This window comes from Carlito syrichta, unplaced genomic scaffold (genome assembly GCF_000164805.1).
Source record: "Carlito syrichta isolate Samal-C Ts95f unplaced genomic scaffold, Tarsius_syrichta-2.0.1 Scaffold314844, whole genome shotgun sequence".
Taxonomy (NCBI): Eukaryota; Metazoa; Chordata; class Mammalia; order Primates; family Tarsiidae; genus Carlito; species Carlito syrichta.
Genome location: NW_007258940.1, coordinates 257954 through 270300, shown reverse-complemented (window position 1 = coordinate 270300; position 12347 = coordinate 257954). Strand labels below are relative to the sequence as shown.

General features: G+C 43.2%; 1 protein-coding gene across 1 annotated transcript in view; it reads left to right on the top strand.

Moving 5' to 3' along the window:
- The window catches only part of MANBA (mannosidase beta), a 101301-nt gene extending 93319 nt beyond the window's left edge, over positions 1–7982 (top strand). The window contains exons 14-16 of the mRNA XM_008072083.2: positions 2843–2985; positions 4293–4550; positions 7546–7982. Of these exons, the coding sequence (XP_008070274.1) occupies positions 2843–2985; positions 4293–4550; positions 7546–7770 (626 nt within the window). The 3' untranslated portion in view covers positions 7771–7982. The remainder of the gene's footprint in view (positions 1–2842; positions 2986–4292; positions 4551–7545) is intronic.
- The last annotated feature ends 4365 nt before the right edge of the window (positions 7983–12347 follow it).

Here is a 12347-nt window from a genome sequence, read left to right as displayed (position 1 = left end):
TGGTGACTTCCATTGTTTGGGCACCAAGGTCTGATTTTTCAGGAGTTTTGTCTTTGGTACACTTGAAATTGCCTGAGGTCTTCCTTTGGTTTTTGCTCATTTGTGACAGATCTCTTGTTTTTCTCTTTAGTTCTGTTTTTCAGTGTCAGTGGGAGAGACTTTCCCTTCTGATGTTTGCTCAGGCCTCTATTCTTTCCTGATCCAGGCTCTGTATTTGTTCTACTTTGAAATAGGATGGTGGATGGGTAGCTTTGCTGTCTCTTGTAGTTTTCAAAATTTGAATAAAGTGGAGGATGGGGCACTAGGAATCAGATACCACTTGCAAATTAAAATGTTCACTTATTGTGGTATGTGTTCCCTGGCACCCACTACCCACTACCACTCTATATGACAATGCAAAGCAGAAACCATTGCAAAAGCAATTGAACACATACACATACACGCAAAAACAAACACTGATCTTGTTAGAGTTCTTCCTCCTCCTTTTCTGGTCACACCCTTTGTCTTGTGGTGGATCAGGGTAGGGGGTTGGGCGCCTGGAAGTCAGCACTCGTCAGGTCTCTCTGAAGTTTGTGCTCTCAGGATATTCCCTTTTGGCCACGATCAAGCCCTGAGTAGTTGATCTGCCAGTCACAGAGATCTGAACTATTGGTCCTTAACGAGCAAGGTGGAGCACTTTCCTGCTCCGCCTTCAATATGGTGGTGGGGTGCCTCTCTTGTCCTCTTCTGTGGGAACTTGCCTCTGGACTCCGTCTGCAGCCCCTTCCAGTGCCCTGCAAGGTGCTAAAGTGATGAGGCAAGGTCGGGAGCAGTCTCTCTCCCAACCTTGCTTCAATGGTGAGGGAGCGCTTGAGGCAATAGTGTCTCCCTGCTGCTTTTCCAAAGGAAAACTTCTGCCCGTTTTGAAAAAATAATGATCCTCTGCTTTTGCGACCTGGGAAGAGCCAGGGACAAAGTAGAGAAGCTGCAGCACCTGCTGTTGCACAAGGGGCCTGGCCACCCGCTCACGAGCCCCACTTAGACAGTCTCTCCCAGTGTTTTCTTGCCAAGGAGGGCTGTTGATTTAAAAAAAAAAAAAAGAAAGAAAAGAAAGAGGAAATGGTGCTCAGCTTCTGTATCCCGGGAATCGCTAGAGTCCAAGCCCAGACGCTGTGGTACCAGCCACTGCACCAGGAGAGCCCTGGCTGCTAGCTCCCTAGCTCTCACTCAGTTAACCACTCACACGCCCACTTGCTCACCAGCATGTACACAAAATTTTCCATACACACACTCACTCACACGGGGACTTGCATAGTCCAACTGGCTCGGCTGCCATCTTCCCCACCTCCTGTCATGGTTGTTATAAGGAAGTATTGAGTTGGGATTGAGGTGCTGAGAGTTGAAATTTTGCAGAAACCTAAAGAAATTAGTTTTATCTGAACTTCAAAACCACATTCTTCCATCTCAACAACTTGCACTGTGCATTCTGACCTCTGTCTCTCTGTCTCTCTCGCTCTCTCTCTCTGTTTCCCTCTTTTCCTGAAGTTGTTTTGTGATGCAGTGCTTTATCGGAAAGGACCTTCCTTCTGAAATAGTGGAATATTGAGAAAGGAAGATACTTAAAGATTTTTTAAGTTTATAGATTTAGCATGCTAGACATACCAACAAGACAGAATTCTATAGATTCTTGACAACTTCTGATGGTATTTGAGGAAGTGGCATTGTCTTTGGTTTGGATGTTTTCCTCCAGTCTGGCCTTGTTAGCCATATTTGCATAGTGGTTGTCTTGGTTTGCTCAGTGGGTTTTGTGCCTATGGGTAAAGAAAACTTTGGGTTCTAAGTAACTCTTTTTTTTTTTTTTTTTTGAGTTGGAGTCTCTCACTCTGTTGCTCAGGCTGGAGTGCAGTGGCACGCTCATGGCCACCGCAGCTTCCACCTGCTGGGCTCAGGTGATCTTTCTGCCTCAGCTTTCCAAGTAACTGGAACCACAGGCACACACCACCATGCCTGGCTGATTTTTTAATTTATTGTAGAGTAGCAACGTGGTTTCACTATGTTACTCAGGCTGGTCTCAAACTCCTGAGCTCAGGTAATCCTCTCGCCTCTGCCTCCCAAAGTGCTGTAATTATAGGTGTGAGCCACTGTGCCTGGCCTAAGAAACTCTTTTTTTTTCTTTTATTTGGAGTCTCACTTTGTCACCCAGGTTGGAGTGCAGTGGCATGCTCACAGCCAAACAGCCTTGTCCTGTTGGGCTCAGGCGATCCTTCCATCTCAGCCTTCCAAGTAGCTAGAACTACAGACATGCTACCACACCTGGCTAATTTTTTTGATTTATTGGAGAGACAAGGTCTCACCAAGTTGTCCAGGCTGGTCTCAAATCCCTGAACTCAGGCAATCCTCTTGCCTCAGCCTCTCAAAGTGCTGGGATTACAGGCTTCAGTCACTGTGCCCCAGCTCTAAGTAACCCTTATAAATGAATGTTTGTAACTACTGATTTCCTTCTTCACATGTGTGCAATAAAAAGGAGCATTGGCTCACTTCGCAGAATTGCAGATGAGAAAGTACTAGCTATGAGTCAGCTCTGGGCTCAAAATATTGCCTCCAGCATGTTTGAATGAACTACCTCCTTTTCCTTCATTGTGAAATGGATTGATAATGCCTGCCCCACCCAGATGTTGTGATAGTAACATGACCAATATTCAAAATGCTCTGTGCCCTTCACAGTTGTTGGTGCCCTCGACGACTGACTCTCCTTTCACACACTCATTTCCTGGGTGCCTAACAGGCCACATACAGCTGGGCTGCTGGACAGTGACTGACTGTTTCACCCTGCCCATCTTCTAACGCTTTTAATTGTTTTCAGAATATGGAGGAAAGTGGAAAATGCTTCATTACTTCGCTCAGCATTTCTTTGCACCACTGCTGCCAGTAGGCTTTGAGAATCAAAATGTGTTCCATGTGTATGGTGTGTCAGACCTTCACTCGGACTATACCACAACACTCACTGTAAGTTACCTGGAATTTTTTCTCAGAGAGAAGGAGACTTCTAGATTATTTCTTTAGTTGTTTTTGAAAAATAAAAGAAATTATTTGAAGTCAGAATGCATATACATAGGTTAAAACTCTGCCATTGGCCAAACCTGGTGCCTCAGCCTGTAATCCCAGCACTTTGGGAGGCTGAGGCGAGTGGATTGAGACCAGCCCGGGCAACTTGGTGAGCCCTCGTCTCTACAATAAATAAAAAAATTAGCCGGGCATGATAGTGTGCGCCTGTAGTTCCAGCTACTTGAAAGGCTGAGGCAGAAGGCTCACTGGAGCCCAGCGGGTGGCAGAGTAAGACTCCAACTCAAAAACAAAAACAAAAACAAAAACAAAAAAAACCAAAAAACTTTGCCATTTATTATGTGACCGTAAGCAAAACTTTTCATGTCTTGGTTATTCAGTTTCCTCTTCTGTGAAATTATACCCATCTATCTTCTTAAAGGATTTCTATAAGTAGTGAATAAAATAGCTAAATGAAAGCAAATTATATAAAGTGTCAAGTGCCACTTCTATGTAAGTTTGTTTATAATTATGAAAGGCTGGGAATAGTCCTAATGTTACAAAAAAAGTGGTTAAAAAATGGTATGTTAATGTGAAAATCAGTGAAACTGTTCAGAATGGGCATGTGGAAAAATAAATTTGTATTTAAAGCAAACAAGTATAAAAAAAAGGATAGAATCTCAAAGTCAGGGGTAGCTAGCTTGGAGGACCTGAATAACACTGAAATAGGTCACATTTATAGAATAATTACAATGGCCGGGCTCGGTGGCTCAGCCTATAATCCTACGCCTTTGGGAGCTTGAGGTGAGTGGATTGCCTGAGCCTGCGGGTTCGAGACCCGCCTGGGCAGCGAGACCTCATCTCTACAATAAATCAAAAAATTAGCCGGGCATGGTAGCGCATGCCTGTAATTCTGGCTACTTGGAAGGATCGCTGGAGGCCAGCAGGTCAAGGCTGCGGTGGCCGGGAGCAGCCACTGCACTCCAGTCTGGGCAACAGAGTGAGACTCCAACTGAAAAAAAAAAAAAAAAGGAATAATTACAATGTACCAGGTACTGCACCTTCCATTATTATTCTATATTTGAAGAAACGGAGACTGAAAAGTTGGGTCACTTAGTCACATAACTAGTACTTTGAGGGTCCAGCGTTAAAACCTAAGTTTCATAGTCTCTTTCAGTTTTCTGACTTTCAGCTATTATTGTTACTATTATTCTCTTAAAAAAAATAGTAACCAAAAATGCCTGTTTCTATTCTGTTTTCCATCTCCCTAGGTGCGAGTCCATACTTGGCACTCCCTGAAGCCTTTGTGCTCTCATGTGACTGGACCATTTGTGATGAAAGCAGGAGAGGCTGTTTGCCTCTATAAGGAGCCGGTGTCCTCATTACTCAGGAGATGTGGGAACTGTACACGGGAGGGCTGTGTGGTTTCCTTTTTCCTTTCAGCTGACCATAAACTCTTGAGCCCATCCAATTACCACTTCCTGTCTTCACTGAAGCAGGCCGTGGGGCTCCGCAAGGCACATATCACTGTAAGCACAGGTGGGGCAGTCCCTGTGACCTTGGGGAGCCCTCCTGCTCTTGGGGCCAGTGCCTTGCATCACACTGTTTACACATTCCCCCTTGGCACTGAGTTTTCCTAAGGCCTGAGAAAGACTGATTCCTTCCTAGTAGAAGCAAAGACCAAATGGTTTTTATTTCTGACCCAGGATTTGTCAGAGTGTTCTGTTACCACCACTCATTTTGTCCTATCACCCTTCCTTATTGGGCTGGGGCAGTGGTAGGAGAGGAGGTCAAGTCACCACCACTGACTGCACCTCGACTGACTTCCAGGCTCTGTTCTAGGTGCTTTATTGCATAGTTTCTGACTTTCACAACAACCTTGAAGTGGTATCATTCATGTTTTGCAAGGGAGAAAGCCAGTTTAGGAGGTGAAGCAACGGGCTCAAGGTCCTATAGCTGGGAGGCATTGGAGCCCAGTTGAAGCATTCTAATTTTGAATTTTCAAGTGGAATCTATTAATATTCCTCTTCTGTCTTTGATTTATTGCTTCAAATTAGCTCAATCATCAAATCTCTTTATGATTGCCAAGGGAAAAAATGGGATGATCAGGATGTGTTTTAAAAATTGTGCAGCTGGAGAATGTGGAACTTGCCTAGTTGACTGAAAACCTTTCCTTCCTTTCCCCCCTACACATAAGAATTGGAAATAAATTTGTCTTACACTTACTTCATTTAGAAGGATATTCCACATTTACTTTAGAAATAATCATATAAAGCACCTAGTCCTTGCGTTTTATTTGAAAGAGGCTTTACAATGGAAAAACATACTTTTTCCCAAATTAATAATGAAGTAGTAACCTAATAAAATCTAAGTTACCCATAACAACTGATGTGAAACATATCTGTAGGAAATGACATATGCACACATTTGTTCATTTGTTTGTTTATAACACAGAACCCTGAATGACACCATGCAGTGTATAAGGCTGAAGTGTAATTACTAAAATTACCCTTTGAACTTTTGTCACACATCATGTATAACGTGAGACCCCGCAGCGTGGCGTGTATGCATGTTGAGAAGCCATGTTGCATGACACATGCAGAGATTGAAAAACCAGGTGTAGGTTGGGCTTGGTGGCTCAGCCTGTAATCCCAGTACTTTGGGAGGCCAAGGCGAGTGGATTGCCTGAGCCTGCGTGTTCAAGACCAGCCCAGACAACTTAGTGAGACCTCGTTTCTACAATAAATAAAAAAATTATCTGGGCGTGGTATCGTGCACCTGTAGTTCCATACTTGGAAGGCTGAGGCGAAAGGATCACCTGAGCCCAGCAGGTAGAGGCTGCAGTGGCCAGGAGCATGCCACTGCCCTCCTGCCTGGATGACAGAGTGAGACTCCAACTCAAAAAATAAAATCAAACAAACAAACAAATAAATAAATAAATTAGTTGGGTGTGGTAGCACATGCCTGTACCTCCTACTACTTGGAAGGCTGAGGTGGAAGGATCGCCAAAGCCCAGCAGATAGACGTAAGGGTGGCCATGAGTGTGCCACTGCACTCCAACCTGGGTGACAGAGTGAGACTCCAACTCAAAAAAAAAAAAAAATGAAAAGAAAGAAAGAAAAACCAAGTGGCACTCAATTCCACACTCCTAAGAGAGGCTCACAAATCCTCACCTTCTGAGGACGGGCTCATCCTCATTCTGGACAGATGCTAATTAGCTAATTTAGTGGAATGGAGCCTACAGGATTCTTTTTCTCAGAAAGAAACATTAAAGAAGGACTTAGCAACAGGAGCCATGTCTGTGTCTTGGGCAGTGGTGAAAGCCTACATGGTTTAAACTGCACTTTCTCTTTTTGCTAATACTATGTGACATTCACACACATTAAAAATGCTAATAATGTCCCTGCATCATGGCTCATGCCTGTAATTCCATCATTTTGGGAGCCTGAGGCAGGAGGATAGCTTGAGCCCAGGAGTTCAAGACTAACCTGGGCAACATAGCAAGATTTCGTCTCTACAAAATTTTTTTTAAAAAATTGGGTGTGGTGTCACGCCCCTGTAGTCCCAGCTACTCATGAGGCTGAGACAGAAGGCTCACCTGAGCCCAGGAGGTCGAGGTCTCAGCGAGCTGTGATCTTGCCACTGCACTCCAGCCTTGGTGACAGTGAGACCCCCCCCAACTCAGAAAAAAATCTGAATGTGACTTTACTGTATTATGCAGTAAAAGAGAGAAACCCTAACAGTAGAGGCTTTGTAAATGTCTGGTGTCCGCTTTCTAGATCACTGGATCTTTTCCTTGAATGTTGGTTCCACACTGGCCTATGTAGCTATGTCCAGATATATCCTTTGAAAGTCATTTAAACCACCCAGCCCTTATGCAGAAATTTTCTTCTCTTGATAGTATTCTCAGAAAAACTGTAAAAGATAAAAAACTTTGAACTTCTTGTGAAATATTCTTAATAATTGGAGACTACATATGTCCTTGGCTTGAGATTACAATTTGGTAATTTTCCAAAGCATATAATCATTTTCCATGTATTATTATGTGTCTGAAACTATGCTTGGAATATGTGACTTTGGCAGTTGCAGGACCAAAGTTGCAGGAAATGCACTCCCTATTAGGCTCTCATAAACACTGATAGGAGGTAGCCAGGCTCAGTGGCTCACCCTGTATTCCCCCGCTTTGGGAGGCTGAGGTGAGTGGATTGCCTGAGCCCGCGGGTTCGAGACCCACCTGGGCAACTTGACGAGACCTCATCTCTACAATAAATCAAAAAAAATTAGCCAGGCGTGGTAGTGCATGCCTGTAGTTCTGGCTACTTGGAAGGCTGAGGTGGAAGGATCGCCAGAGCCCAACAGGTTGAGGCTGCGGTGGCAGGGAGCATGCCACTGCACTCCAGTCTGGGCGACAGAGTGAGACTTCAACCTTCAACTCAGAAAAAAAAAATTTATAGGAGTTGGTTGTGTACAGAACTATATGGCTGTTTCTTTAGCCTTCACTTCATTTATTTTTTTCTTTTCCAGGCTTTCATCTCTCAGCAAGGTGACAAATTTGTTTTTGATCTGGAGACCTCAGCTGTCGCTCCCTTTGTTTGGTTGGATGTGGGCAGCATCCCAGGGAGATTTAGTGACAATGGTTTCCTCATGACCGAGAAGACACGGGCTGTATTATTTTACCCTTGGAAGCCCACAAGCAAGAGTGAGTTGGAGCAATCTTTTCGTGTGACCTCCCTGACAGATATTAACTGAGGGAATTTGGGTTGTATTTTCAGTTGACACTGGGAATGAAGCATTTCTAAAGCACCGACTGGAGAGGAAGGTACCAGAGACAAGTTGAAGAAACTGAGCAGGCATCTGCCTGCCACCAAGCATCTGCTCAATCACTCTGGGAAGAGTTTGTACAGTGAGCACTTTCAGGGGAGGCTATTTACTCAGGTGAAGCCCTCAAACAAGCCTGTGCCTCGTGCTCTTGAATTTTTTTTTTTTTTTTTGAGTAGGAGTCTCACTCTGTCACCTATGCTGGAGGGCAGTGGCATACTTTGCGCCACTGCAGCCTTGACCTGCTGGGCTCAGGTGATCCTTCCACCTTAGCCTTCCAAGCAGCTGGAACTACAGGCACACATCACCATGCCTGGCTAATTTTTTTATTATTTATTGTAGAGATGAGGTCTCACCAAGTTGCCCAGGCTGGCATCGAACCTGTGGACTCAGGCAATCCTCTCACCTCGGTCTCCCAAAGTGCTGGGATTATAGGTGTGAACCTCTGTGCCTGGCCTCCATATGAATTTCTGTATTGTCGTTTCCAGGTCTGAAAAGAATGATGTTGGTAACTTAATGGGTATTGCATTGACTCTCTAGATTGCCTTTGGTAGTATGGACATTTTAACAATGTTGATTCTTCCTATGCATGAGCATGGAATATTTTTCCATTTGTTTATGTCTTCTTGGATTTCTTGAGCAGTGTTCTTGAAACACTTTTTAGCCCTTTACCTACCAGATGGCACTTCAGGGAGTCACAGAAATGAGACCTTGGCAGCATCTATGAAACCAACTGGAAGGTTTCAATGTGATGGAGGCCTTCCATAGTTAGCTTTAAGAAATACTGGATAATCTTTCTTGATAAAAACCCTTAGCCAGGCTCGGTGGCTCAGCCTGTAATCCCAGTGCTTTGGGAGGCTGAAGTGAGTGGATTGCCTGAGCCCACGGGATCGAGACCCGCCCGGGCAACTTGCGAGACCTCATCTCTACAATAAATCAACAAAATTAGCCAGGATGGTAGCGCACGCCTATAGTTCAAGCTACTTGAAAGGCTAAGGTGGAAGGATTGCAGGAGCCTAGCAAGCCGAGGCTGCAGTGGTGGGAAGTATGCCACTGCTCTCCAGCATGGGTGACAGTAAGATTCCTACTCAGAAAAAAGAAAAAGAAATTAATATGGAAATATAAATGACCACGAATAGCCAAAACAATCCTTAGCAAAAGAAACAAAGCAGGCAGTATCACACTTCCAGACTTCAAACTTTACTATAAGGCTACAGTAATCAAAATAGCCTGGTATTGATACAAGAACAGGCACATAGACCAATGGAACAGGATAGAGATTCCAGAAACAAAGCCTCAATTTCTCAACCAACTCATCTTTGACAAATCCTCCAACAACAACCACTGGGGAGAGGAGAACCTATTCAGTAAATGATGCTGGGAAAACTGGCTGACCACATGCAGAAGATTGATCCCTACCTAACACCATACACAAAAATTAACTCTAAATAGATCAAAAATCTAAACGTGAAACCTTAAACTATAAGAATCTTAGAAAATGCAGGACACACCCTTATGGAAATTGGAACTGGCAACCAATTCCATTCAGAACCCTAAATGCCCACACCTTAAAAAAATACAATAGACAAGTGGGACCTCATTAAACTAACAAACTTCTGCAAAGCAAAAGAAACCATCAAGAGAGCAGGGAGACAGCCCACAGAATGGGAAAAAATATTTTCCAACTGTGTATCTGACAAGGGCCTAACATCCAGGATCCACAAGGAACTCAAACACTATGAAAGGAGAAAAACAGCCCCATTAAAAATGGGCAAGCCACCTTGGTAGTGAACCTGTAGTCCCAGCACTTTGGGAGGCTGAGGCAAGTGAATTGCTTGAGTCCATGGATTCGAAACCCACCGGGGCAACTTGGCAAGACCTCATCTCTACAATAAATCAAAAATTAGCTGGGCGTGGTAGCATGCACCTATAGTTTTGGCTACTTGGAAGGCTGAGGCAGAAGGATTGCTGGAGCCCAGCAGGTGGAGGCTGTGGTGGCTAGGAGCTTGCCACTGCACTCCACTCTGGGCAACAGAGTGAGACTCCAACTCAAAAAAAAAAAAGTGGGCAAAAGACATGAATAGACACTTCTCAAAAGAAGATATATGGGCAGCCAACAGACACATGAAGAAGTGCTCAAACTCACTCATCATCAGAGACATGCAAACAAAACCACATTGAGATACCACTTAACCCCAGTAAGAATGGCCATCATTAATAAAGCAGCCAAGAACAGATGCTGGCAAGGATGCGGGGAAAAAAAGGAACGCGTCTGCCCTGCTGGTGGGAATGCAAACTAGTGCAACCTCTTTGGAAGATGGTGTGGTGATTTCTGAAAGAACCAGAAATTGACCTTCCATAGGAACCAGCAATTCCCCTATTGGAAATATACCAGGAGAAATTAAAATCATTCTACAAAAAAAGATACCTGCACATGAATGTTTGTTGCAACTCTCTTCACAATAGCAAAAACACAGAACCAACTGTGTTGCCCATCGAAGCTGGACTGGATTAAAAAAATGTGGCACATATACACAATGGAATATTATGCAGCCATAAAGAGGGACAAATGTATGGGTTTATCACAGAAACAAAGAACAGAGTACCATATGTTCTCACTCATAAGCGGACCTTGGAACAATTATAATACTGTAAGAAAGGGATTGGCAGTAGTGGAAAACTGTCGGGGCGGGGGGAGCTGGGATTGGCAGTTGAGGGAAACTGCCAGGAGAAGGAGGGGCATACCTCATCAACAAGTGTACCTGCATAATCAACGTTTGCACACCTAACCCTGAATTGCACCCCACATCTTTATAATTTAAAAAATAAATACTGGATATTCAAAATGAAGTGCTTTGATAAGGATGGGAAGGGCAAATGCTGGACACTGCCAGGGGAGGGATGGGGGCATGTGGCAACACACTGGGTACCTGGTCCACTATCAGAGGGAGAAAGGGCCAGCTAGAAGCCCAAACTTCACCTGCATTCAACTTATTTATGTAGTAAATCCTTACTTGTACCCTGAAAACTCTGAAAGTAAAATTTAATTTAAAAAACAGAAACAAAATAAAGTACTTTATTATTATTTCCAGAGGGAACGGAAGTTCAAATGTTACAACAGAAACTTCTTGGTGGTAGTTATATTGATTGTTGTTGCCAGACAGCTTAGGGGGTTGATCGTTGCCATTTGATTACTTTTCTGGGTAGTATACTTTTTTCATTTGTGGGTTTTGTTACAAAATATTGTTTTAACAATAAGGCTGTTTGAGTGATCCTTCTTTGAAAAATGAGCTCACATAGAAATGAATGCCACTGTGGTCACTTTGGAAATAAATGTTGAGGTGTCTGACATGGATCATCACGGATGAGAGTGTGTGGGCTTCAGATTTTGCTAAATTTAATGAGCTTTCCAATCAAAGGCTGTGAATTGTATTTAAATTCATTGAACCTGGCAGCAAAATGTTGTTGCCTTTAGTTCGAGTTTGTAATTTTATTTATATGGATTAATTACAAGTTGTTTTAAAATTGTTTTATTACACATTATGTTTACAAAATTACATTGAAAATAAGGCACATGGGCAAAATGTTATTAAGCAGCTAATTTGGGTAAAGATTTGTGTGTATTTTTGTACTGCTTTAGTAGTTTTTTGTAAGTTTGAAACTATATAAAATTAAAAGTTACGTAAATTGCATTGACAACTTGATATTTCCTTTGTGGCTTATTTCACTATCCTATAAACATTCACTTGTACCCAATGCTGTGCTGAACACTATTTTCATTTAGCTTTTGTTATTATTTTGCTTGATAAATGGGAGAGTTTGAAGAATCTAAACCAAGACATTTGAGAGGATTTGTCTAGGAAGAATTATGTAATTGGTTATGGAATGGACCTGTAATAAGCATCTAGTTTTAAAATAGAGACATCATTAGATAATGGTTTGGGTTTTAAAAATGAGAAGTATTATTATGTGACTCTAAAAAGAAAGTAAACACAGGCAATACAGTCCTCTCCTTCAGTATCTAAGAGTTTCCTCATTTTATGTGTTCACACACACACACACACACACACACACACACACACACACACACACACACACACACAGCCTTAGCAAGGACTGGAACTTAGAGATGTGGCTCAAAAGATTCTTACTTGATAAATGTCTCTCTTGTTTTTTTTTTTTTTGAGTTAGAGTCTCTCACTGCCACCCAGGCAGGAGTGCAGTGGCACACTCATGACCACTTCAGCGTTGACCTGCTGGGCTCCAGCGAGCCTTTTGCCTCAGCCTTCCAAGTAGCTGGAACTACAGGCATGTGCTACTACACCTGACTAATTTTTTATTTTTATTGCAAAGATGAGGTCTCGCCAAGTTGCTTGGGCTGGTCTCGAACCCACAGGCTCAGGCAATCCACTCTTTTTGACTTCCCAAAGAGCTGGAATTACAGGCTGAACCACCGAGCCCAGCCTCATTTTCTTATAACTATTGCAGATCCTCCCCTCCCCTCCCCC